General features: G+C 42.8%; 1 protein-coding gene across 3 annotated transcripts in view; it reads left to right on the top strand.

Moving 5' to 3' along the window:
• Positions 1 to 16,265: 16,265 nt before the first annotated feature.
• Positions 16,266 to 27,946, top strand: part of ERCC5 (ERCC excision repair 5, endonuclease) — a 24,810-nt gene continuing 13,129 nt past the window's right edge. Inside the window, exons 1-9 of one of the 3 annotated variants that reach the window (XM_078391414.1) lie at positions 16,266 to 16,352; positions 19,600 to 19,715; positions 21,556 to 21,731; positions 22,519 to 22,634; positions 22,723 to 22,815; positions 22,943 to 23,003; positions 25,201 to 25,344; positions 27,257 to 27,464; positions 27,665 to 27,946. The exon at positions 27,665 to 27,946 is cut by the window's right edge and continues 654 nt beyond it. In XM_078391414.1, coding sequence (XP_078247540.1) covers positions 19,628 to 19,715; positions 21,556 to 21,731; positions 22,519 to 22,634; positions 22,723 to 22,815; positions 22,943 to 23,003; positions 25,201 to 25,344; positions 27,257 to 27,464; positions 27,665 to 27,946 — 1,168 coding nt within the window. In that variant the 5' untranslated portion in view covers positions 16,266 to 16,352; positions 19,600 to 19,627. Of the gene's footprint in view, positions 16,353 to 17,619; positions 17,707 to 19,599; positions 19,716 to 21,555; positions 21,732 to 22,518; positions 22,635 to 22,722; positions 22,816 to 22,942; positions 23,004 to 25,200; positions 25,345 to 27,256; positions 27,465 to 27,664 lie in introns of those variants that run through there. The other 2 variants (XM_078391416.1, XM_078391415.1) reach the window with 2 other exon arrangements.

Here is a 27,946-nt window from a genome sequence, read left to right on the forward strand (position 1 = left end):
CTTGTAATTGGCTATACAGTGTGGTATTTTAGGTCAGATGGGCAGGGTATAAATCAAATAAATAAATAAATAAATAAATTAAATAGATAGATAGATAGATAGATAGATAGATAGATAGATAGATAGATAGATAGATAGATAGATAGATAGATAGATAGATAGATAGATAGATAGATAGATAAATAAATAAATAAATAAATAAATAAATGTTATAACTTTGAGATCTGCAGATAATCTTGGCCTCAGATATGCAAACTTGAAAACTCAGATAGCCATGTTGATCCGTAAGAGTAAAATAAATTCACAGGAAGGTAATATGTTTATTATGTTCAATCAAAAGTCCACAAAATACAAGCTTTTAGATTCTCTGTAATGTTTCCAGGCTAAGGGGCATTATGGGGTGGAGTATGAACTTCCAAAATTTGAGCCAGATATCCTCAGTCATAAGGACTGCAGTTAAACTGACTTCCAGACTGGAGACACAGAGTCGGTGGTTAATGTGTAGGGATCAAATTACAACTGACAGTGTAAATTGGCATGGAAAGAAAATGATGATGTACCTTTTCGATAGGCAAAACATAGGTTAGCTTGGGAGATTCACCATTTCTTTAGGCAAAACACAGGTTCCTGAAGCAACATAAGCAGAAATATAAAGAAACAACATAGTCCTCAGATAAACAAAGCTGTAGATTAAAATTTTGGTCGTGAACAAGATAGTTGTTGATGCCATATGTGAAGGAGTTCCCCTCTGGGAGAATAAAGATAACACTCCTGTGATATCGTCTGGAAAAAATCAAGGAGTTAACGTTCATTCAGCAAACACAGTGTTTGTTATAAACTATATCCACCATTAACTTTCCACTTAAGGCATTTGTAGGGGAATCAATGTTAATTCCAAACGTCCTTTCCCAAGTGGTTAGAAGGGGTAACTTCAAACACTCCCCCCCCACACACAATACACTTGGCATCCAGACCACAATTACATAGTTACGGTCATACTTTAGTCTCCCATCTTTAATGTCTCTTGACTTGGGATCAAACCCAGACAATTGGACTCTTCTGAGCCACTTAGCCAGTGTGTAGTGTTGTGTTGGCATTGCCAGTCTCCTAATTGGCCAAAAGAGGGTTGAGTTCAGAAACCACATAGACAGCATTTGTCACGGAGTCTGACTATTCTGCTGTCCATTTGCAGGCATCAGCTCAATCTTCTACCTCACTTTCTCACCTGCCAACTGCAGCTTTCTTATATTACCTGCTTCGTAGGAACTTTCCCTGGTGGGCTTCTCCCCGCTTTTCTTCTCTTTCTGCCCTTCCAGGTCTCCAGCCTTTTGGTCCCACTAGAGCACTCAGACTTTTAGGATGTAGAGCTAATATCTGGGAGAAGGGATCCACCCCATATAGCTTTGGCACAGACCTTTGGAGAGCTAGTGGGAGGTAGAGGTAGACCTTTCTTGAATTCCCCCACTCAACCCTTACAGTTATAGTACTTGGTACCTTATTTTTTACTCCCTTTCCTCTCCAGGGCTAATCGGTAAAACTTTGCTGTGGTGCTTTCTATTTTAAAAGCACTCTTCTTGCCATGTTGCGCCTGACACTCAGTCCCTATGATTGAAAGGTTTGCCACCACTTTGACACTTGGAAAAGCAAATCTTGGTTTTAGCTTGGAGATATGTTGGAATTCAAGCTGGACAGAATGGCTCCACTGTAGTTGTGCACTGTCAAGTCAGTTCTGACTTATGGCAACCCTTTTCAGAATTTTTTCAGTAAAGTACTGAGAAGTGGCTTACCATTCCCCTCTGGGGGCATCCTGGGACTGTGCAGCTTGTCCAAGGCCACACAGACTGGCTCTTCTACGATGCACACTGGGAACCAAGCTTCTAATCTCTGCAGCCCAGAAATCTAACTCTCTGAGAGCTATCCAATCAGTCTCCATTTTAGTTCTCTTGTACTATATTAACTCTTTTTAATATATTGATGAATTAGTGGCAACAATCTGTCTTTAAACTCACTCTTTACTAAAATATCCCCTGGGCTTCCATTTTTTTTTAAAAGGAAATCTATAATCTTTCCTGAAAACCTTCCATGCTTTCCAAAATGTGCCAATGCCTCTTTATGAAATTCTGTAATTTGTTGTTGACATGATCATATGTTAAAGCAGAGTTAACATGGTATATAGATTATTACTATTTTTTGTTCACTCTGTGTGGTATTAAACAACTCCTCTGTTGGTTGTTGTAGGTTTTTTGGGCTCTTTAGCCATGTTCTGAAGATTGTTCTCCCTAACGTTTCGCCAGTCTCTGTGGCTGGCATCTTCAGAGGACAGCACTCCTCTGAAGATGCCGGCCACAGAGACTGGAGAAACATTGGGAAGAACAACCTTCAGAACACGGCCAAAGAGCCCGAAAAACCCACAACAACCATTAGATCCCGCCCGTGAAAGCCTTCGCGAATACAACTCCTCTGTTGTTTCACCTTGTCCCTGGGAACAGTCTGCTCTGGAAGGTAGGTTTGTCCAGGTTCCTCTGCCCTGTGAAGGAAGTTCTGGAAAACAGGCATCATCTTAGGATCTGGTGATCCACTGTGGGGAGTGGGAGTCTTCATTGTCCCTAAAGGAGAGATTGGGTTCTCTCTCTCTCTCTCTGTGTGTGTGTGTGTGTGTGTGTGTGTGTGTGTGCGTGCGTGCGTGCGCGCGCGTGCACACTGTGGATGAGGTGGGAGCTAAAAAGAAAGGCCATCACAGGGCACCATGTCAAAGATCTAGCATTCCTCAAACCACTTTTAAGCACAAGTATGATGGGAATATGAGAAGTCACAGGCAATGAGGTGAAAGAACAGCAAGAGCATAAAAGAGTAACTTAATTGTCAGAGCTAAACTTTGCTATCCGTGCCCAGTTGTTAGTTCTAGAATTGCAAGACTTGTTTAATTGTACATATCCATCATTCATGCCTTGATTTTCAGAGTTAATGTTTCATCCATCCTCTCCTGCCTGCCCCCAGCACCACCCCAGCTAGCAGCAGAAGAGCCGAGGGGTGCTGTGGCGTTGAAATGGCCCGGTTGGCTCTGGCCTCCTCCTGCTCTTGCTCTTCCTGCCATTCCCTCCTGTCATATCTAAATTTCTTATTCTTCGCCATCATGGACCTATGTTTTTTGTTTTATTGTTTTTAAATTTGTAAACCGCTCAAGAGGTCTAGATGGGCAGGATAGAAATCCAATAAATAAATAAATAAATATTACCAGACAACCCCAGCCATTGTCCTAGCTCTGATGTTGAGGGGAAGTCTGAGGATGTATCTGGGTGAAACCAGGGCACACCTTCCTATCCCTCATCTAATTCACCTTTCTGAAGCAGATGGAGGGTCAGAAATCAAGTCCTCAAGGCTGCTAAATATCTGGGGCTTCCACATCCATTTAATCCTGTAAATTGAATATAATCCTGTTTCTTTAGTACAAAAGGTGTCCTCTGCTATTAATTCTTTCTGGATAAAGTTGGTTCTCCCTTTAAAACATGGGATGTCTCTTCAGACAAGAGACATCCAGGAAATTCATTGGGAAGATCCTTCCTGTACATTGTGTACGTTACTGCTTGGAGTGAGTGTAAAGGCGATTGGGTAAATGGAGTGAAGAAGCCACAAGAACAAGGGAAATGTGCTTTCATCTTTCTCCAGGAGCCTTGTTTCCCAGTAGAAGGCCACCCACCCATCATACAGTTTCTCTCTGTCCATATGCATGTTTTGTGATTGAAAAAGGCTTTCGAATCCTGCAGTGTTGAAGGGAAGCAACGTTTAGAGGGAAAAGCAATGGGTAGCTGACATCTCTCTGCAGCAACATCCTGGCTACCAATGCTTTCTTCCAGTCTGGGAGCTTGTCTGCTTACACATAAAATGTATGTCTGAGCCCTGAATTTAAGCCCACCTTGCTAACCACAATGTTGGTCCTCCTTCAGCACACTGTTTAATGGGAGGGAAAGGGGATGTCCCACTGAGACAAAAGACATCCTTTTATTCCTTCCTCAGGATTCTGAAGACCCCACCAGACTGGTCCCACATGGTCCCTCCTCCTCCTTTGGTTCTCATCTTCGCTGCTATCTGACAATGCTGTGGGAAGATGACACAACAAGTCAGAAACTGAAGTAATAAGACTCCCACTGAACAAAGCCAGGGCTTCAGTAACTAGTCCTGAATCCTGTTTGCAACTGTTGTCCCAGAAATCTGCAAGGAGATCACAGAATAAACCATCACCTCCCATCCTTTGCTTTCTGACAGCTGGTAGACCACCAGGAATCAGCCTAAAGGAATCATTTCGTTCGTTCGTTTGTTTAGTCGTTTAGTTGTGTCCGACTCTTCGTGACCCCATGGACCAGAGCATGCCAGGCCCTCCTATCTTCCAATGCTTCCTGTAGTTGTGTCAATTTCATGTTGGTTGCTTCGCAGACAGCCATCTCATCCTCTGTCGTCCCCTTCTCCTCTTGCCGTCGCACTTTCCTAACATCAAGGTCTTTTCCAAGGAGTCTTTTCTTCTCATGAGATGGCCAAAGTACTGGAGCCTGAGCTTCAGGATCTGTCCACCAAACTTTGCCCCACAATCCCTGCCACTGCCCTAGCTCTGATGTTGAGTGAAAGTCTGGAGGTTATTTGGCAGATATGTGAGCCAAACCAGGGCATCACTTTCTATCCCTCAGCTGATAAGAGAGTATCTTTCCAAATCCAGTGGTAGGTCAGAAGCCTAGTCCTCCTGGGATCTCCAGATAGGAAAGGATAGGGGTCCAGTTCCTGGGATCTCCATTTCTGGAAGACTTTGTAGGGGACATTTTGGACAACTGCTGCCAATCTGAAGTAGGCAATCCAAGAGTAATAGACACACACATACCGGCCATGATTCAGTGAAAGGTGAATATTCACATCCCCCCCCCAAAAGTTCCTCATGTCACCTGGCAGACAACCTGAGAGCATTCCAAGAAAACACTGGTGATTTCCGGATATATTTCCTGGCTTGCTCTGTCTTTTTTCCATTTAAGGTGGCAACGGGGGGCGGGGGGAGAAACTTTGACGGAGCTGTATGGGTGGGAATCAATGCTTTCTCCACTTTTAAAAAAGGGGGGTGGGGGTCGTAGGTGCCTGCTTGGACTAGGAATTTTTTGTTGCTTTATTCTATTTATTTTTTTTAAATTTTGCTTTCTTCTTTAGGGGCTTGCTCTGCCTTTTTTCACTTAAAAGCTGTGTTGGGGGGAGATACCCTGTGTTATGGGTGGGAACAATCTTCCTTCCACCCTTTTAAAAAAAGGGGGTAAGTTCCTGCTTAGACTAGTTTTTTATTTTGTTTTTATTTTTGAAAGTGCTTGGGTCTTTTTAAGTTAAAAAAACACGTGGCTACATTTATTTAATCGGTAGCAGAAATTTTCTCTCCTCACTTGAAAAAAAGAAAAAGCTGGTGCCTGCTTGACCTAGCCATGTTTTTTAAATTTTTTAAAAGAATGCTTATTTGTCTTTTATATTTTTTCTTAAATTCTGTGCTTCCATTTGCTTTCATAATGATCCCCTTCTTAAAGACTAGTGTTAGCCAGGTCTTTTGGACTATAATGGACTCTTGTTCTCTATCCCTCTGTTTAAAAAAATGAAAATAAAAATAAACATCTTCCTTTGAGGACCCTTAGATTGACATTTATAGTCACATGTTTGTAAAATAGTTTCTTGCCTCTCAGTAATAATATTAAAAAATTTAATGTAATCAGTTGGGCTTGTAGTGGTATGTTTACCTCTTTATTTTTATTTTAAAAGAAATTTGCTTAAGTCTGTTGGGTAGTTGGGGAAAAATCATTATAAATTTAGTAGTCACAGCAAGATTAGTAATAACTCCCCAAAATTTGAATATAACTTTCAGTTAAGTGAATGGTATAAAGAAGTATGGAATTCAGCCATTGATGATAAGTTTACATGGGAGATTTATAAAAGGGATTGTTAAGAATGAATGAATCTTGCAATATATGGGGAGATTTTAAAACATTTGTTCTAGTGAATGTGAAAAGTCCAGCAGCAGCACAAGAAAAATAACAATTTTGGCAAGGACAAGGGGCTTCGTAATGACAAAGAGGGAACAACAGTAGCAGCAGCAAGTACAATAAGCATAAGAATTTATTTTATTTTAAATATTGTACCCCACCTGAATCTTAAGAAAGACAATATTTAAAACTAACAATAGTAAATGTACAAACATTTTAAAAGAATTAAACAGATATCAGAATAAAAAAGGTAAACAAAAATGTAGCGAACAGCCCTACCCTCGCTTTTGCTCTCAAGTCACTTTGCCATCCAGACATAATCCCTCCAGAGAAAATATTGAAAGGTGAAAGCCTGACAGTTAAGGGGATAGGTACAGAACTAATTACTATGCCTGTGGCTGAGGTGCCTATAAGATATCAAGGGTGGAAAGGATTATGGAGAATAGGCATAGCTGAGCAATTGCCTGAGCCTTGTTTAATTGGGATCGATCTCACTGAGCATGTCAAAAGTGTTTTAGTGCAGACTCACGCCCAGCAGAAAGAAATAGGCAAAGCAGAGGATAACGGCAAAATTCATACACAGCTGGTGGGAGGAGAGGATCCTACAGCTGAATTAATACCAATTAAGATTCCCCTAGAAAGTACATTTAAAAGGTAAGAGAAAGCAGATCCCACGTTGGATCATTGTTTTAAGAAAGCTGGCGAAGGCCAGTTAACCCCCAAGAGTCCAGAAAGGTTCTTCCTAGAAAAAGGCCTTTTGTATAGAGAGGCCTTGGTGAATCCCAGAAGGGGAAGGGAGACTTACCACAAGCAGCTGGTAGTGCCTCTGAAATATCGAGTAGGGATAGTGGAACGGGGGCACGCTGGTACTTTTTCAGCACGTTTGGGCATCACAGAAACTAAACAAAGAATTGCCCAAAACTTTTACTGGCCTGAGATGGGGAAGCAGATAAAAGAATTTTGCCAGAGGTGTGATGTATGTCAGAGGCAAGGAAACAGCAATGACAAAACGAAAGCCAAGCTGTGTCCTTTACTTATAATTTCAAACCCTTGCCAATGCATTGGCTTAGACATAGTTGGACCATTGCCCAGAGTTACCCAGAGGGGAAACAGGTTTATCTTGACTATTATTGACTATGCAATGCGTTATCCCAAAGCAGTTCCCCTGATAAATATTGAGAGTCTGACAGTTGCTGATGCGCTGTTGAATTATATGTGTCGCATGGGGTTTGTGTCTGAGATAGTCACGGATCTAGGAACCTCTTTTACATCCAGGCTGATGAAAAGGTTATGGCAGCTCTGCTGTATTAAACATATTACCTCCACCCCATATCACCCTCAAACCAAGGGGCTGGCGGAGAAATTCAATGGGACCCTCATGCACATGATTAGCGTGTACATGGCAGGAAATCCCAACAATTGGGATCACAAATTACAGCAGTTATTATATGTTTATAGATCTGTACCCCAAGAAAGCACCGGGTTCTGCCCTTTTGAATTATTATTTGGGCGAAAAGTACAAGGGCCCCTTGACTTGCTCAGGCACAGTTGGGAGGATTGGGAGGAAGCGGATCCGGAATCTGTCGTCACATACATTGACAACTTGATGAACACTTTGAGGGAAAACTGTGAAATTGCTGCTAAGAATTTACAGAGGCAGCAAAAGAAACAAAAGGTCTGGTACGACCGGAAAGCGAGAGAGAGAACCTTCAATCCTGAGGATGAGGTCCTTGTGTTAAGACCCATCAAAGGGAACAAATTACAATTGCAGTGGGCAGCACCATTTAAATAACCTCCAAAATGAATGAGATAAACTACATTATACAGGAGGAGGGAGGACCTGGCAGGAGGATGGTCCACGTGAATATGATCAAGCCCTACTATAGGAAGGAAAGTGTTGTCTTATTAGCTATGAGACAGTCAATGAAAGACACGAGTTGCTTATTGGAAGGGGAGGGGTCAATCCAAATACAACCTGGAGGACCTCCAAATCAGTCCCTCACTTTCCCCAGAGCAACAACGGGAAGCGAGAGCCGTGCTTTTGAAATGCATGCAGGTGTTCTCCAACAAGCCCGGGGTAGCCAAGGGTGTAGTGCACAGGATTGACACCAGGGATGCACACCCTCAGGCAGTTACGCCCTATAGAGTTACCGGGCCCTATGTTGAAAAGGTTCGCCGGGAGCTGGACACCATGCTGAAGGAGAATATCATGGTTCCTTCTCCCAGTCCTTGGGCTGCTCCAATTGTGTTAGTCGACAAGCCGGATGGCAGCATCCGTTTTTGTGTAGACTATAGGAGGCTGAACCATGTGACTAAGCCATATGCCTATCCGATGCCTCAATTGGATGATCTAATGGAGACCATCAGGGGTTGTCAATTCATTTCCTGTTTAGATTAAACAAAAGGGTACTGGCAAGTGGGGCTAGACCCATAGATCAAGAAAAGAAGGTTTTTTGTAGTCCTTTCGGGCTGTATGAATTCTGTCTTGAGTTTCAGATTACGGAACACAGCTGCAACATTTCAGAGACTTATGGACCAAACTCTGCAGGGGCTCAGGGAATTTACGGTCGCTTACATTGATGACATAGGTATCTTTAGTCATTCGTGGGAAGACCACCTATGTCACCTTGAGACTGTGCTGCAGAGGTTAAAGGAGTCGGGGCTGACAGTGAAGGCCAGAAAATGTCAGCTGGGTGGCTCTCAAATGGGCTGTATTGTAGGGGGAGGGAAAATCCGACATCTAGAGGCTAAAGTAGAAGCAATTAGCAAATGGCCTAAGCCAGTGGTGTCTAACCTTGGCCCTCCAGATGTTCTTGGGCTTCAAGTCCCAGAAATCCTGGCCAGCAGAGGTGGTGGTGAAGGCTTCTGGGAGCTGTAGTCTAAGAACATCTGGAGGGCCAAGGTTGGACACCACTGACCTAAGCCCACCACTAAGAAGATCAGGTTGTTCCTAGGGCTAGTCGGCTATTACAGGTGAGTCATACCGAGATTCAGTGAGATAGCCACCCCTTTATCCGACCTGACACGTAAAAAGAATATGGAGGGTATCCAGTGGTCGAGCAGCTGTGATGAGGCGCTCGCGAGGCTGAAGGAGGCATTTGTGACCAGGCCAGTCTTGAAGATGCCTGATTTTCAGCACAAGTTCACCATTTCCACCGATGTGTCCAATGTCGGCTTGGGAGCCGTGTTGAGCCAGGAGGGTGATGACGGAGAACATTACCCCTTGGCATACCTGAGTAAGAAACTACAGGCTGGCGAGAGACATCTATCGACTATAGAGCGAGAGTGTATTGCCATAATTTGGGCCATTCGGAAACTCCAGCCATACATATGGGGCAGACATTTTGTCCTGTGTACAGACCATTCCCCACTGTTATGGTTGAGGTCTATAAAAGCGAATAACAATAAATTGATGCGTTGGGCCTTGATGCGTCAAGACTTAGATTTTGAGATCCGTGGAGTGAAAGGGACTCAAAATGTTGTGGCAGACGCCCTGTTGAGGAGCGCTGAAGGCTGAAGATGAAGAGGATGGACTTTGGTAAAATGACGAAAGCGTCAAAATGTTTATTTGCACCTCGTTAAATGTTATATATTGTGGGTTCTATGAAAAAATGTATGTTTTATAAATGTTATGTTGTTGAGTAAGCACCTGTGTAGATAATTGAAGTGGTGAGGAATGTAATTGAACTAGTAACTAGATTGCAAAGTTAATGTATAGTAAGCTTATATAGTTTATTACTTATGTTCAAAGTTAGTAAGTTTTGATTGCCATGTTGTGTAAAGGTAAAGGTAAAGGTTCTCCTTGACAATTTTTGTCCAGTCGTGTTCGACTCTAGGGGGCGGTGCTCATCCCCGTTTCCAAGCCATAGAGCCAGCGTTTGTCCGAAGACAATCTTCCGTGGTCACATGGCCAGTGCGACTTAAACACGGAACGCTGTTACCTTCCCACCGAGGTGGTCCCTATTTATCTACTTGCATTTGCATGCTTTCGAACCGCTAGGTTGGCGGGAGCTGGGACAAGCGACGGGTGCTCATTCCGTTGCGTGGATTCGATCTTACGACTGCCGGATCTTCTGACCCTGCAGCACAGGCTTCTGCGGTTTAGCCCACAGCGCCACCACAACACAGCATGTTGTGTAGTGATTGGTTTACTACTGTAAAGCTCCTCATGAGGGTAAACTACTTTAGGTTTACCCCATGAAACAACTTTTTAAGGGGGGAGGTGTGTAGCGAACAGCCCTGCCCTCACCTGTCTGCCACAGTAGAACAGTGAAGAAACAGCCAATGAGTGGATGGAAGGCGGAGCCAAGGGGGGAGAGGGCTGGATATAAAGGCTGGTGTATGGAGTATGAGGAGAGATTCTGGTAGTGAGAGACAGTGTGAAACTTAAAAGTGAACTAAGAGTGAGTTAGAGATCTGTAAGAATGATGAATGGATTAGAGAGTTAAAAGAAGTTTAAAATTATAGCAGTTCTGATTCAAATACTAATGATTATCAGCCTGTGACTTACCTATTGAATATTAATCATATATTAACATCCCTGATCTAATAAATGAGTTAAGTTTTAAAAGTACACGTCTCCATGATTAAATTGTATTAAAACAGTAATAATGGGTGGCAGCGAAGAAAGAAAAGAGCGAGAACCTCGTGAAGGCCTGGGGGGATAGGAGCTTCAGAGGAAATCACCACAAAGAGTAACACCAAAAACACCTTCAAAGCAGTAAGGCCCAACCATTCATTTGAAAAACCCACTCAGGCAGCCGGTCACTCAGGGAAAACTTGTTGGGGTTAAGTAGCCAGACTGTTAATTTGATACATACCAAAGGAAGTCTGCTTTTTAAAATTATTCTAGTGACCCCTTTCCTAGATCAGAAAAAGTGGCCTTAAATCAGGATGGGCAAAATGCACCTCTAGGACACTGATGGACTTTTTTAAATGGGTAGCGGTGGTGATGAGTTTAAAAAGTGTTTTTTCCACTTCTTATTTTTTATTTTTAAATATTTTATTTTTAACAAAGGGTGACAGAAAGGAAAAACGGATTGAGGTTAAGGGGAAAAAGGAGGAACAATAACATACTAGCATCCTATACATATTGCCATGTCAAAATTCCAGATTGCTCTTTTTACTATTTTCTGCCTTCCAGATTTAAGTTCTCATTTCAATGTATGCACTTTATACGATGTCTGTTGACTCAATCCATTTATAGAATAAGTCCCATCTTTCAGTTGTCTTTTGTAAAGGACAGTCCTTCATCACTTCTGATAAAATGTCCATTTATTTATTTTATTTATTTATTTATTTATTTATTTATTTATTTAATTTATATCCCGCCTATCTGAATCACATAGGACCACTCCGCTGTTTCCCATATCTTCTCTATAAAATCTTGTTTCGGTACCATTGGACTTTTCCAATTTTTGGCATAAAGAATTCTGGCTGCAGTGACTATGTATATAACTATATACTCCTTTGTCTTATCTACGTATGTTATCAGGTATCATACTCAATTAAAAACAGTTCTGGGGTTAATGGCACCTTACAGAGCAATATTTGTTGCAACACAGCATGTACTCTTTTCCAATACTGTTTCGCTACTCTACATGACCACCACATATAATAACTTCCCACATGTGCTTCACATTTCCAACACACATTTGATACATCCGTATACATCTTAGACAATTTTTCTGCAGTCATATGCCACCTGCAAAACATCTTGTATATATTCTCCTTAAAATTAACCAATCTTGTAAGCTTTATATTATTTTGCCATATTTTCAACCATTGATCAATATCAATATTATGCCCTATGTTTTGTGCCCACTTAATCATACATTCTTTAACCATTTCATCTTGCATTTTGATTTCTAACAGATATACATTTTCTTAACTATTTTATTTTTTTCCACTTCTAAAGGACTTACAGTATAATGATTTTTATAGTATGTGAGTTTGGCACCAGATCCCCCAAACCTCCAAAAAGTAGCAAGAATTTCCCCTCTCCTCCTGTTTTAAGTGTGCCCTGTGCCGGCTGGGTGCTAGGAGCAAACAGATGCCCATTCTTGCCCTCCTCTTTACCCCACAAACCCTCCTGGTCGCTCACGCTGAACGCTCTGGGCATTCTCCTCAGCGGCCTGATGTGCTGACGCTGGAGAGCTTGGTTGAAGCAAAAGACTGGCGCAACCAAGATCCACCAGCAGGAGAGCCCTGAAGCGGCCTCTGTCAGTGACCCAGCCCAGAGCAGGAGTGACCAGTAGCTCTGGGCTGGCTCAGAACCCTGTTGCTGTGGCAACCATGTAAACCGACAGGCTCTGGAATCCAACAAAGCAACTGCCAATTTTTGAATGAAAACTAGTCTAAGCTTTCACAGGGCTCAGTGTTTACATAATCTGGGCTTCCAGTTGCTTTCCTGGCTTAGACGTGGCAGCGTGACGCCAGGCATGCCTTCCTTTGAGAACACCTGCAAAGTTGCTGAAGTATCACGTTCACTTCTTGTAAACACAAAACACCGGTTCCTCTTTGCGTCCCTCATGGGCTCCTTCACTCTTCTTTTTCACTTCCGCTGCTAGCTGATCAGGAAAGTTCATTCCCAGTATCTCCCAGAATGAAGGTTCTTGAGACAGCAGGAGTTGATGCTGATATCTGGGCTGGGCTGATGGGGGCTGCTCTTCTGCCAAGGGCCAGAAATGGTCTCCTGGGTCGCCAGCTTTCAGGAACCCCTCGGTCTCTTGTCTCTGGGTGAAGGGTGAAGACTTCCATTCGCCTTCTCCAGGTTGGAAAAGATAGGGGTCCAGTTTCCAGTTCCAGGGATCTCCATTTCTGGAAGACTTTGCAGGGGACATTTTGGACAACAGCTGACAATCTGAAGTAGGCAATCCAAGACTAACACACATACTCACCATGATTCAGTGAAAGCTGAATGTTCACATTCTGCCCCCCACTGCAAAAGTTCCTCATATCACCTGGCAGACAACCTGAGAGCATTCCAAGAAAGCACTGGTGATCCTGGATATATTTTCTGTCCTAAAAGCTCCAACTGTCCTCCGAGAGGCTTTGCTGGAATGAGCCACAACTGACTGGTCATACACTGACCACATTCTGGGGCAGTTGCAGGGCTTATCTGGAAGCTAGGTGCCAAAGAAGCATTGGTCTTTGTTTCTGAAGAGTTGATGAGAGGAGTTCCCCACAGCCCAACCATATTCAGCTGCAGAGCTGGGAGAAATTACTTTCGGGGAAGATAACTCACAGCATCCCAAACATAGCATGGCCACCTAAGATCATCTTAGATGTCAACCACAGAGTTCTTTGTGTACCTGTTGTTGATCCTCCCCTCCTTCCTCCCCTCCACATCTCCTACAAGGCTAAGGATGTATGAGCAACCCCATTTTTTCTTTCCATTCACCACTTCGCAACCTTGTGTCCTCTCCTTCCCTTTTCTTTGCGGATTACAAACTATGCGGATTTAGATGAGAGGCTCCTTGAGGGCAGAGACCTAAGTTTTGTTTGGCTGTAGGAAACATTGTTGATGGCAGTGCATCTGCTATTGGGGTCATGGCTGGCAGGTAAAGGAGTCTTCGTCTATTGGGGTGCCTGCACAGCAGGAGCACAAGGATCACCTCCTGACATACTGGAAGAGAGAATGAAGAGCAAAAAATTAACATTGTGGGAGGCAAAGATGTTTGGGTGGAGTTAGCGCCCACATGGACTATTGCTGAGAGATCATGATTCTGAACTGGCCCAGACAGTTTCTTTCCAAACTCCCATATCTGTTAATGAAAGGATGAAGTAGTGGTTTGGTCCTGGGGGGGTAGGTTGGGGGGGAGTTGATCTTTATCCATCCCTTTGGATGCTTGTATGGGGAGGAGGGACCTGGCATTCCCTCCCCCCCCCCACATCCTGTTTGGCTGCTCTAAAGGGCCACTGTGTTGCACTAGGATATCTCAAAACATTCCCCACTAGTTCAGGCAGAAACAGTGAGAGAAGAAGGTCAACTTTTCCCCTCCCCATATTATTGGCACTATTTGGGTCTCCTGCACCTGTCCGGGACCCAGACTCTTTTTAAGGAAGTGGATGAGTCCAGCCAATCCCCATTGATTTTTATTTTTAGGTCAATTTGTTTCTGCCAGAAATAATAGCAGCATCCAAGAGTTGGCACCTTCACCTGTCCCACTCTAACAAGGAGTGGAATAATTATTTTCCCTGCTAAACTGTGGGTGGATCGTTTTAAAATCCCAGCCTGTCAATGTGAGTATGTAGTTATCTTTGGGACTGGGATCACTGGCAAAAATAGCTGGTGGCCAGTAAGGCACATCCTATCACAGATGCTTTGATCAGGTAAACTGAACTGTCTGGACCTTGTTGCTGTTTTTATTCTGAGAAGCTTTTAGGGGGAGGGGAGGTGCGTTTCTTGGGGGAGTGTCATTTGATTGTTCAGAGTACTTTGCTTTAGTTTTTTCTAAAATCACTAGGAGCTTGGTCTGTCTTTTCTCCCTTTAAAGCGCATATATATATTTACAATGTACATATATACAGTGTATGCATATATGTGTGCTTGTGTGTGTTTATTACCACACACACACACACACACACACACACACAGAGAGAGAGAGAGAGAGAGAGAGAGAGAGATGCACTTTAAAAATGCATCAAAGTATTTGAGGTTTTGGAGCTTTCTATGGAGGGGGATTCCTTCCTTTTTTTGTTCTTTTATTTTTATTCCATTTTTAAAATGTCTTTTATTTTGCTTTATTTTTATCTGAAATTTGTTGGGGCTTGCTCTGTCTTTTTTCCATGTAAGGCGGCAGCGGGGTGGTGGTGGTGAAGAAACCCTGAAGGAACCATGTCGGTAGGAGCAATTCTACCTCCGGTCTTAAAAAAAGGGGCTGAGGGTGGTAGGTGCCTGCTTGGACTAGGAATTTTTTGTTGCTTTATTCCATAAATTTTTTTTATTTTGCTTTCTTTTTATAGGGATTTGCTCTGTCTTTTTTTTTCACTTAAAAGCTCTCTGTGTGTAGGAGATACCCTGTGTTATGGGTGGGAACAATCTTCCTTCCACCCTTAAAAAAAAGGGGGGGTAGGTTTCTGCTTAGCCTAGTGTGGCGATCTCCCTTTGTGCCCTTTATTCCTCTGGGCTCCACAAAGGTAAATACACCTTTTTCGCTGCCACCAGGTATTATACTAATACCAAATCAAATCCACACACAGGAGCTGTCACCCCAAGGGTCATATAATTTCAGGAAGCAAGGGGTTTAAATAAATATTCTTTTATTATTGAACAAAATCATAAGGAGAATCAAATATAACTGTTTCATATGTTCATGTATATTAAAATCAGGTTTTAAAGTATCTCAGATCATGTCAATATTTCTCTGGTTATACTGATGCGTTCATTCCTGCTAGTTCAATATATTTTACTTTTTCAATTTCCTTTCTTAACCCCTTTTTGCTATTCCTAAACCCTAGCACTCCCTCAATATCTTCTGGTCCCTAACTCTCTCTAAACCTCCCTCTCTCATTGATTCCAACTCCTAACTGTCTCACCCAGCTGTTCCAACTGTCATTCTGACTCCGCCCCTCCTGCTCCATCCCGATTGACATGCAGGAATGGCGTCATACTTTGGGTTCCGTTACACCTAGTTTTTTTATTTTGTTTTTATTTTTGAAAGTGCTTGGGTCTTTTTAAGTTAAAAAAAAATAGATGGCTACGTTTATTTCATCGGTAGCAGAAATTTCCTCTCCCCACTTGAAAAAAGGAAAAGGTTGGTGCCTGCTTGATCTAGCTGCTGCTGCTACCTAAGGATATTGTTTCTGGTGATGCACAGGCTGAAGCACCTAGAAAATGCAGCTTTAAAAAAGAAAAAAAGAAGCTACTTTAGTTTTCCATAAAACCGGAAACACAATACTAAGGGACGTCTCTCTGCTGTCCCCGCAGTACATGTAGGGAAAAATTATCTCTCAAGGATAGTTTTGCTGTTATGAGGCAAAATCTATCCCACCTCCCCTCCAACAGCTCATAATGTCTCCTTTTCTACGTGCGTACGAGTACTACACAAGGATTTGGGGCATCTTTTCCCCCCAAAAGTAAATATTTTACTGAGAACAATCCTACATTCAAGCAGTTCAAACGTGTTTTTTTTTTTTTTAGGCGACACAGCCGGAGCTAAGAAAGCCTCTCCGTTGCTGCTGTTACAATAACCAACGAGGAGGCTTTCAGAGTTCAGGGTTACAGCCGAGCCCCTTGAGGAAAACTACACCTCCCAGCAGGCTGTGCGCCGCGGGGGAAAGAAAATGGCCACAGGCCCTCTAGGGTCCTGCGTCCTTTGTCGCTGAGAGATGACGTCATGTCATGGCGGTGTGGTAAGGGAATATTTTGTCTGTCCGGCCTTGTTTCGCCCTTTCTTTCTTCCGGAATTTAAAGCCTACGAGGCTGCTTCTCCTCTTCTGCCCTTCCCTTCTCTGCCGCCGCCTCTTCCTCCTCCTCCATCGCAGGCTCCAGGGGCGCCCCTCGTCATTAGTCAAAGGCCTTGCCAGAGAGCTCGGCTCTGCTTTACTCTTAGGATTTTTAATTTGCACTAATGATAATAGTTTTCCTTTTCTTAACTCCATCTTTCTTTTTTGGTGGATTATGATGTTTGTATCCTAGGTTTATTTTTCAATGAAAAATTTAAAAATAAAAAGAATTAGTTTTAAACTTGCATCGTCAGCTGAATTAATTGAAGGCCCACCACTGGGATGGTTATTTATGAGAGATGCACTTGGACGTTGATGAGGAACGTGGTTATGTCGTCAGGTTGTTGCTTTGACATGTACCAAAGGAAGTGTGTTTTCTCGATTCTGGTGACCTTTTTACTAGAAAAAGTGGACTTAAACCAGGGTGGGCAAACTGGACCTCCAGAACACTGATGGACATTTTTTGGGGTGGTGGTGGTGAGTTGAAAAAAGAACAACCCCCACCCCATTTTAAAGAGATTCCAGTAGGAATTATTTTTGTATTATGTAGGTTGGTGATCAGATTGCCAGACTTAAAAAAAAAAAAACCACTAAAAATCGATGCCAGAAGTGGCTGGAATTTCCCCTCTCCTCCTGTTTTAAGTGTGCCCTGTGCCGGCTGGGTGCTAGGAGCAAACAGATGCCCATTCTTGCCCTCCTCTTTACCCCACAAACCCTCCTGGTCGCTCACGTTGAACGCTCTGGGCATTCTCCTCAGCGCCCTGATGTGCTGACGCTGGAGAGCTTGGTTGAAGCAAAAGCCTGGCCCAACCAAGATCCACCAGCAGGAGAGCCCTGAAGCGGCCTCTGTCAGCGACCCAGCCCAGAGCAGGAGTGACCAGTGGCTCTGGGCTGACTCAGAACCCTGTTGCTGCGGCAACCATGTAAACCGACAGGCTCTGGAATCCAACAGAGCAACTGCCAATTTTTGAATGAAAACTAGTCTAAGCTTTCACAGGGCTTGGTCTCTTGTCTCTGTGTGAAGGGTGGAGACTTCCATTCACCTTCTCTAAATAGGAAAGGGAAGTTAGTCTCCTATACTGATTGTCTGAGTGAAGGTACTCAAGACAAAACACAGTTTGAATATTGCTGAATTGGCACTGACATGACTTTTGTTTTTCTTCTAAACAGGCTTGATGGGGAAAGATGAGAGTCCTTAACGCACCACAGTGTTATAACTTCATCTTACTGCTGGTGTGGCATAAATGGCATAATATTTGGTGTAAGTCTTGCTTCTATTTACAGACCTATTTTGTCATACTGTGGCATGTACTGAATCATGCAACTCCATGTAGAACAACTGTTATCTACATTTACTGCATAACGTGCAGCTATTCACTACCAAGAATTATGCCATTTATGTTGTGCTAGCAGTAGGACTTTGACTGTTTTATTTTATGTTATAGTTATAATGTGATTCCATAGTGTAGTAAAGAAGAAACAACCAGAGACACCTCTGTGAGAATTTTGTAAATTATGCAAGCACAGTGGCTGAAAGGCTTAGTAACTGTAAGGCAGATAATTAAAACATCTCCTTTTAATATTTCACTTTATAAATGTAGTATTACCCTTTCAGATGGGTAATGGGTAATACTACAGGGAGCTTTTTAGAACCTCCCTGATCAATCCTAATTCCTCAGCTAAGGACTGGATGGATGGGGTGGAAAAGTTATGCTAATAGTGTAGCACTAGCTAGGGACGTGGTGGCGTTGTGGGCTAAACCGCAGAAGCCTGTGCTGCAGGGTCAGAAGACCAAGCAGTCGTAAGATCGAATCCACGCGACGGAGTGAGCACCTGTCGCTTGTCCCAGCTCCTGCCAACCTAGCGGTTCGAAAGCATGTAAATGCGAGTAGATAAATAGGTACCACCTTGGTGGGAAGGTAACAGTGTTCCGTGTCTAAATCGCACTGGCCATGTGAGCACGGAAGATTGTCTTCGGACAAAACGCTGGCTCTATGGCTTGGAAATGGGGATGAGCACCGCCCCCTAGAGTCAAACATGACTGGACAAAAAATTGTCAAGGTGAACCTTTACCTTTACCTATAGCACTAGCAGTTTTTCCACCAGTAGTAGGAGCTATATTGGATCTCTGGAAGTGGGTTGGAAAAATAGCCATGATCTGCTGTATTTTTTAGTAACTGAAAAGACCAAGAGCCACTTAGAAGGTTAAAGGTGAAATTTACCTCCTGATCTGGCCAGAGTAAGACTTTTTGAACAAGCTGCAATGTGAATCCTCTCACCTCAGTCCCTTTGAATATAGCTCTATTAATCATGTTTCAAACTAATCATTATGCATCTCAACTATTTGAAACAAGCTTGGCTTTTATGAAATACTTTTTTCAGTTAGGGTGAGAAGAGAAAATAGGTCTGGCAGGATATTTTGTCACCATAGCCACTGTACTGTGCAGTATGGTTGAGACTAGAGATAGGGGTATTTGTATATGAATACAAATATCCCTGAGCAGCTGGACTTAATGAGGGTCCGTCCCCTGGGGCTGGACCGTCCACTCACACGTCCAGTCACGGCGACTTTGCTCGTCCTTCCAATCACTTTTGGAGTGCCGCTCTCTTCCCACTCGGCTGGCCACTTGGCAGCCATGCAGGGAGACTTGTCCTCCCTCCCCCTGCCTGGAGTGGCCAGCCGAACGGGAAGAGAGAGGTGCTCTGGAAGTGATTGGAAGGATGGGCACCACCGCTGCCAGATGCATGAGCGGATGGTCCGGACCGAGAGGCTGGGCTCTCGTTAATCCCAGCTGCATGGCAATATTTGTATACAAATAAAAATACCCCCCATCTCTAGTTGAGACCGAATATTATTTTTTGTTCTCCTACCCACCAGTTCCCATGTCCTCATAAGTTAGGTGCTCTGCGTGGCCAATATGTTTGCAGAGCTGAATGTTAACTAATTATCTTAATTTTGATAGTTCTAGATGCTTCCTGTGTGTATCTGTGTTCTATATTTTGAGAGTAAGCTCTTTCTACTAGTGTCCTCAGCATATTTGCAGACAAGATTTTAAAAAAATACATAAATATTACTGTTTGTTTTGTTTGTTTTCTCTTAGCAAGGTGCATTTATGTTTCGTGCCTTAATGTTTTAATTTTTTCTTCCCAACAGATTAGCATTGATTTCTCTTAAGTTAAAGATGGGAGTTCAAGGACTTTGGAAGCTCTTGGAGAGCTCTGGAAGACCTATTAGTCCAGAAACACTGGAAGGAAAAATCCTTGCTGTCGGTATCCTTAAGAGTAAAAGATAAGCCTCTCAATGCTTGGTTATTTTAAACACCAGAACAAAATTTTCTCAAGAACTTCCTGTCAGAAGTAGAACCACAGTGGGTCTGATCTATAAGCACAGTGGTGAAGTGCATACTCACATTTGTATCTGTGATTGGTCCAGATCTCTCCTGGGAATGATCCATAGCTCTCTTCAGGTATTATAAAACCCGATACTGTCTGCGTGCTTAGAAGGCAGTGCCAAGTCCCACCCTGTGTCCCTGTCATCACATTCTTCACAGTTTTGGTGCCATGATCTGACAAAGGAATTTCATTTTTTCTAGAGTTTTTAACTCCTGTGTAGACTCTTCAGACCCATTGGTGAAACTGTTATGAATGTCACAATGGAAGGGGGCGGGGCTACTGACTCTGACCTGTGTGGTCCCTGTGTCAGGTTGCATAATGCCTAAGTAGGCCTTGTGAGGTCCAGGCATTTGCTTCCTGTAGGCAGCAGGAAGCAGGTGCCTGGACCTCACAATCTGATCCAGCATGGCTTTCAAAAAAATTCTGCAAGGGAAAACTTTTAGAATCTATTTATTAAATGAATTTTATTACTATTGAGGACTCCAGTGTTTTTTTTTAAAAAATACTGATTTTAAAAGATCAAGTTACATTTGTCTTGTTAATTAAGCAAAGTAGAAAGAGAAACTGTTTACACATTCTTTTTCTCTGGATTAGTTTGGTTATCAGTACAGTGGTGCCTTGCTTAACGAGTGCTTCGCTCAACGATGAATTCGCATAACGATGGCCTTTGCTGGAAATTTTGCCGCCTCACCTAATGATGTTTCCTATGGGGGATTTTCGCATAACGATGTTTGGGACCTTGCTTCACTTAACGATGACAGTTTTAGGTCCCCTGTTTCGCTTAAGGTTTTTTTTGACAGCCCTGTTTTCGCTATTTTAAAAATATTCTAAAATGTTTAAAATGCTTGGAATCGTTAGTGCACCTAATAAAACCTTTGTTAAAGTAATTTGGCTTCGTTCTGGGTCTTTTTGAATTTTTGGTGATTTTTTTTTCACCATTGAAATGTATTGAATAGGCTCCTATTGGAACGGATTAACTGGTTTTCAATGCATTCTTATGGGAAATGGTGTTTCGCTTAACGATGTTTTCACATAACGATGTTTTTTGGGAACCAATTAACATTGTTAAGCGAGGCACCACTGTAATTAATGAAGGCTGATGAATCATTTCCATTGCCCTAAAGATGCCTTTCTTCCTCCTTCCTATTACATTCATCCACTACATTCATCCTTGGTAATCCAGTCATAAAGGGTTTTCTAAGCAGTTTTTTAAACAAAAGGGGAATGGGTGCTCAGCAGTGGCAGATTCCACTCCTTCCCCCCAATTCTGCTGTCAGGAGCTGGTTTTGTCAGTGCAAGGGCACCTTATGATCCTGTCCATTGTTAGTTTAGTAGCTGCACTGCCTTTCTTTAAAGATAAAATAATACAATTTTCTCTTTATTTATCTTAAATTGCCTGTGAAATGTGTGTAGAAGCTATGCTTGTTCCCTGGGATTCCTTTCAAGGTTGTAGTAGAAACCTATGGCTCTCCATTTACTGCTCCCATAATGCCTCATTAGGCTCGCTGGAGTTGATGGAAACTAGAGTCCAACAATATCTGGAATGCCACAGGTTTCCCAGCCTGGTCTTAAGCATTAATAAATAAATAAAAATTGTGGATGCATATTTTCTTGGGGCAGACTTTGTTTTATCAGGTCCATGCAATGAACATTCTTCTGTTGTTTGTTTATGAGTTATCAACTTCTCCACTTGTCTTCCTATGAGTGCCCTGCTAAGATATCAGTATTTGGTTGAATCAAGCTATTAAAGGTGCAAGGGACCGCCATGGATATTCCATCCACAGTGCTCACCTCCTTACTTTGTTCCACCGACTTTGCAAGCTGCTCTTCTTTCGGATCCGCCCTGTCTTTGTTTTTGATGGAGAAGCACCACTTTTGAAGAGACAGACTTTGGTATGTTCTTTGTATGATCTTGCTACACACTGAACTCCGCAGAGTTTTGCAACTTACAGTGCAATCCTGCCCCCTTATGAAATTGGTAATCATAGTTCAGTGGGTCTGACTTCAGTCTTACAGTGCCTTCCTAACTGGAAGGCCAAGGGCCAACTGAGCCTTCTCCTTGCGAAGTGCTCCTAACCTAGGGATGGTAGAAGCTAGAATTATCTTCAACCTGGCCAGATGTTGACCTGGTGTTGTCCCTGTGGAGGGTCTCTGTGCTGGAGAAGGTTTAGATCAGACATGACTCAATTCCTCCCTTGCTCCAATTCTTCTCTGCCCCTTCGACTCTTTGATTAGGAGATTTTTGCCAGCAGAACTTTTCTGAAAGGCAGTGTGCCATCAGAGTTGTGAAATAAGACAGAGAAGGGTTTCTAGTGACAGAACAAGTTTGTGCTTAGTCCACCTAACCCTTACAGGCAGCATATTTTTGGCTGTGGATTGCACTGTTAGAGAAGTAGAATTGTCACATAACAAATGAGTAGCACCTTGGTAATTACATCTAAACGGAAGAGCAGAAAGGAGAAACTGCCATGCAGTGTATCTCTCTCTGTAGGTCTTATTTAGGGAAACAGATACTCAGTTACCATATAATCCCTTCTTGATGGAGTACAGGGTAATGTAAGAACTTATATAAAAAGAGGCACTTTTGGAAATACTGCTATCTTAGGTGGTATGGGGCAAAAATTTGGGAAAGTAGCATAATTGTGTTACACAAAATTTTCTTTTGTGAATATTTTTGCAGGCTAAGCGAAGACAGCGAAAAGAAATTGCAGTCAGTGACTCCAAGAAAACGACAGAAAAGCTTTTGAAAACTTTCCTAAAACGACAAGCTATCAAAACTGCTCTAGCAGGCAAGAGGCAAGAGAAGAGCTTCTATATATGTGTCTGTGTTTTCAACTCTTGCTGTTAATTTTTCAATAATAAGGGACATCTCTTACTTTTTCAGCAATGCAAAGTTCCCTAGCCTTTCAGAAATAAGAAGAGAAGAGGTGGATGACATTTATGTCCTGCCGTCTTTGCAGGAAGACAAAAGAAACAGGTCAGTGATACAGGATGAAGGTTTACAATGACACACAAACATTAAAACACAACTGAGCAAAATACCCTTCGAAATTGAAGAATGTTTTGATACTTAGCAAATCACCACTTTTATTTTTGTAATGTAGCTCGGAAGAGGAAGATGAGAAGGAGTGGGAGGAGAGAATGACCCAGAAAAAGATACTGCAAGTAATGCTCTTCATATTTCTTACGTTTCAGTATCCATTTTTGCCATTGTTTTTGAATAGATTAGGAATATTAGAATGAAGGCCATTAATAAGGCTGGAATGAAACTCTAGTTCTAAAAACCGTGTTTCAGAACTAGTATTCCCCCCCCCCCCCAACAGCAACAATATAGGGCTGTAAAAGTCCTTGGCTGGAGACACTTTTGAGTCACCTTTATTCAGACTGGACCAAACAGGGCTTGTTGGACCACCAAATGGAAAACATACGTGGCAGCTACATATGATTATATTTTGGGCTTATAACCAATGTTGTGGTAGCAGCAAAAGTAAAAGTGATGGCTGTGTTGTGCTACCTTGTGTGCGAGCACAAGCAAAAGTGTCACTTCTCTGCTTTTGGGCTACGTGCATTCTGTAGCCTCAATCTTATCTTCAGAACTGGCAAAAGTAGCACAAACAGTACTACCCTAGTGAAATCCAAGTGAGTTCTGGAGTGGCTTGGGCAGGTGGAGTCACAACATTAGATCTGAAGCTTGTGCAAGGATGAAACCTGAGTCGAAGCTTTCTGCTAGTAGAAATACACCATTGGGTCAAAGCTTTTGCCCTAGGTTTTTTAGAAAGACCTACGGTGAACATACTGAAAACATGATTTTGAAGACTTGGGGCTTGTCGGAAGCTCACCTTGCTGCAGTTACAGTTCAGGCAGCATGCATGCATGCAGAGACTTGGAAGAGCCCTGTAGGGAGAAGCCGTGCACAGATTTTATGGGATGAAAAGCTTCTACACAGATATTGGGTTTACCGAAAAATTGGATGCTCTGAATATTGTTTGTTTACATGAAATGCCTGCAAAATATTTGATAGGACAAGTGAACCAGGGTAGCATGACAAGAAAAGATTGATCTGTGAGTCAGGAAGTCTAGATTTGCCTGTGTCCTGAGCTCACTTAGTGGGCATAAGAGGAACTATGCAGGAAGGCATTTGGTGTGTTCCTACTCCGTCCACCTTTTTCCTGTACTGATCAGCCTGCTGGCCCTGCAAAGCCTGCCGGCACCTGCCCATTTAGATCTCAACCAACTGGTAATTAGAGGCACATCGCCTAGAGGTTGGAAGCTATTTATGTTAATCCTCTCCTCCACAGTATAATATTAATGGTAGCCTATCATTGTAAGAATCCATGTGGTGGAATGCAGGGGTCTACAACACCCGGTCCGTGGCCCAGTACCAGGCTGTGGCCTTGGCAGGACCAGGCCACGGAGACAGATCTTCCCTCCCACCCCTGCACACATTCCCCCCATGCCCGCCCACCCACGCAAGTGTATCCCGGCCACCCATGCATGCGTGTGAGTGCGCCCCCACCCACCCGCAAGCGTGCCCTGCCCACCCCTGAGCACAGGGGTGCCCCGCCCTGTGCTTGGACCCCGCCCGGTCTGTGGTTTGGAAAAGTTTGGGGACCACTGGTGGGTATGAATCCCCATTCAAGCATGGAAACTCACTTGGGGGTGTGGAACTGGTAAAGCCAATCCTTAAATATCTTAGTTACCTTGAAAGCCCTATTAGGACCACTACAAGTTGGTTCTGAGTTGATAGCACATATCATAATATGATTGTAAGAACTACCGTGATATAAAACAGTCAAGTATTATTCTTATTTTGCAATGATAGACTTGTTGGATCCAGTCAAAGATCAATTTAGTATTTTCAGTCATAACCACACTATGGATTTGGGACATCTTATAAGGAGAGTGCAATGGGAAAAAAAATCTGCCATTGAAGAACAGCAATGCATTGCAACTAGTGTAGGTCCATTGAACTGGTGGAGTTTTAGTGAATCATCTCCTCTAAGTTCTATTGATTTAGTACACTTACTCTAGTTGTGACTTACTATGCTAACGAAACAGATTTTGCTGATTCTGTCCACAAGTATGCAATAAGGCAGAATGCTAAGCTTGCAGTTTTAGGAAGGCACCAGGAAAAGACACACACATACACATAACGTGTAAAATGTTACAAATATTTGAATTTTTATAAAATTTTAAAAAGTGCTGTTTCCTTGTGTGTTTCTTCAGAGGAATAGAGAGAATCTGACAATTGTGAAACTGGATATATTCATGTATATGTATGTGTTCTTTAATGCACTTGTTTTAAGGCACTTGTCTTACAAATACATACATTTTGTTTACTGTCCTGTCTTGTTTTATATAGGAAGAATTATGTGAAAACCCTCATTCTGTGGATGTTGAATCAGAAGATTTCCAGAGCTTGCCCCCTGAAGTTAAGCATGAAATTCTCACTGACATGAAGGAATTCACAAAACGAAGACGGACTCTTTATGAGATAATGCCTGAGGTAATGCACAGGCTTTAATTTGGTCAATCAGAAGAGAGAGCCTTGCCACTGACAGAGCTATTAGGAAACTCTCTATTGTCAGGCTGGGAGTTTGCATGAAAATAAAAGGGCAGTGGTTCTGCACTGGTGGGATTTCAGTGTCAGAAAACTGAAACTGGCTGAAATCCAGTAATAAGTCACAGAGTAGTTCCAATCAGTGGAATGTACAGAGGAGTTGACTCAACAAATTCAGTGGGCCTACTCTAGTTGTAACTTAGTGTTGGATTTCATCCACTGTGTTTGAGTTTTAGAGCCAAGGCAACTTGTGAGAAAGGGCAAAGTTTTATACTGATTCAGTTGTCATCCTGTTACCATCACCTACATTTACTACAGATAAAGTAATAAAGTATAGGCGAACCACCGGTTTGGCAGTTTGTCCCGGTTTGTTTACCACCGCAACAGGTGTTTGGTGGTTCAGTGCCCAGCCCTCCCCTCTGGCAGGCGCCCACTTGGAAGCAGCATCGCAGCTTCCCTGTCCCACCTCCTCCACGTATTGCTTCTGAGTGGGCCGCCTGCTGGAGTGGGCAGGGTGCTGAACCGCCAAACACCTTCTTGCACTGGTGGATGAACCGAGACAAACCAGCTGTTCATGCCCTTTTCTAATTACAAATAAAAATGCAAATCTTGGCTTTCCTGGCTGTTCCTTGCATTGTCTTTAGAGCTAATTTCTTGGCAAACATTCTTATGGGCTAAGGACACTATACATTTCTTCCGTTTCATTTTGAGGGTCAAACCTACCCAACTGTGTGTTTTTCTGTAACATTTTATTCCTGTTAAGTAGATTTGTAGTGAGTGAGTAGACTGAATGCTTAAACCTCAGAAATTGCCAACAGTCCTTTATGAAAAGAGACATAGTGACCTTCATTAAGACTTACCTGTCAGTTAGTTATGGAAAAAGACATAATGACCCTCGCTGAGACCCACTTGTAATTTTTCCCCGCATGTGCTATAGTTCTGTGTCTGCTCTCCTTTAGAATGATCCCTAAGATCTCAGTAGACAATATTTTTGAGTATACACTTATAGGAACACAATGCAAATTAGAGGAACTAAGTTAAAACCAACAAGCGTTCCAGCGTTCTCCTCTCATATCTGTCTGACTTCCCTTTCCCTCTCCCCTGTTTGCAGAGTTCAGGGGCCCTACAGAGAGAAGCACCATATGGAGTCGTTTGGAAGCCCTGCAGAGAAATGTATCTGTATCTTCCAGACTTTCCTCCAACTTAGTCCTTGTTGGTTAGGGAATGACTGGTAGCTAGTGACTGGTGCTGGTACTATATGCTACAAAAATATTTTAATTACCATATTTTTTCATGTATACGACCCCCCCAATGTATAGGACGACCCCCTAATTTTTACACTTGCTGGAGGCAGAGGAGCTGTCAATGGGCAGTCGCGAGAGGCAGCCGAGTGCTGCTGCTTCTTTGCCTCAGTCTCTGTCTCCTGCTGCTGCTGCAGTCTCCTCCAGCGCCACTCGCTGCCACTGGTGCCGGATTGCCTCCTCCAGCAATTGTCTCCTTTGGGTAGGGGACAAGGCAGCGACGTGAGCTGGAGGTAAGCCCTGGCAGAAGGAGAAGGTGATTGACGGCGGTGGCGGCAGTCAATGGGCAGTATATAAGAACCTCCATGTAAGGAGAAAATGTTCTACTCCACAGTAACTATTCCAAAGCCAGCTGATAATTTTTATGGTTCTACATTCTAAATATTGGACATGGTTGTTGGTATCCAAACAAGGAAGATGCAGTTGTTTGAAGAAAGTTATGATAATTACATTTCCTGTTGACTTCTGATGTATTTCCTTCTGTTCTTACAAAGTGAATACATTTGCCTGGCAAATGCAGAAAGCTCAGCTCATTAATTACTGTCTTTTGATTAAAGGAATCTGGTGACTTCTCTCAGTACCAGCTCAAAGGATTGCTTAAGAAAAGCAGCTTAAATCGACACATAGAAAATGTGGAGAAGGAGATGAATGAACAGCACTCAGGTCAAATTCAAAGCCAGTATGAAAATGAAGGGGGCTTCCTGAAAGAAGTGGAAACTAGGAGGGTTGTGTCTGAAGATACTTCCCACTACATTCTGATCAAAGGTAATGCTGCAACAATTCTACAGTTTTAGAAGGATGTTGATCGTTACTTAATGCACAGCATGGTGCCAAAATGAAAACAAATGAATTATAACAAATGTCATAGCATGACTGGTATGTGGTTTTTAATCTTGCATTATTTGATTATGCCAGATCTGTACCGATCTACAAATCACGCAGTGGTGATCACTTTTCTCTTTCAGGGATCCAGTCCAAAACAGAGACTTCCAAAGATCTGGAAACAGCGTCTGCAGGCCATTCTTCTTCAGTGTCAGAAGATTCAAAGCCTGGTGTTATTAAGACCCCAGCTAATTTAAAGCCACCCGCATGTGATCTGAAGACCACACCAACCAGCAGTACCTATACAACACCTCCTTCTCCTAGAACAGTACTTGCTATTCAGACAGCTATGCTAGGAAGTAGTTCGGAAGACGAGAAGGAAGATGAAAATGAAAATAAGTTTGATAAATGCAGGTCTGGTCCTA

This window comes from Pogona vitticeps, chromosome 3 (genome assembly GCF_051106095.1).
Source record: "Pogona vitticeps strain Pit_001003342236 chromosome 3, PviZW2.1, whole genome shotgun sequence".
Lineage (NCBI taxonomy): Eukaryota > Metazoa > Chordata > Lepidosauria > Squamata > Agamidae > Pogona > Pogona vitticeps.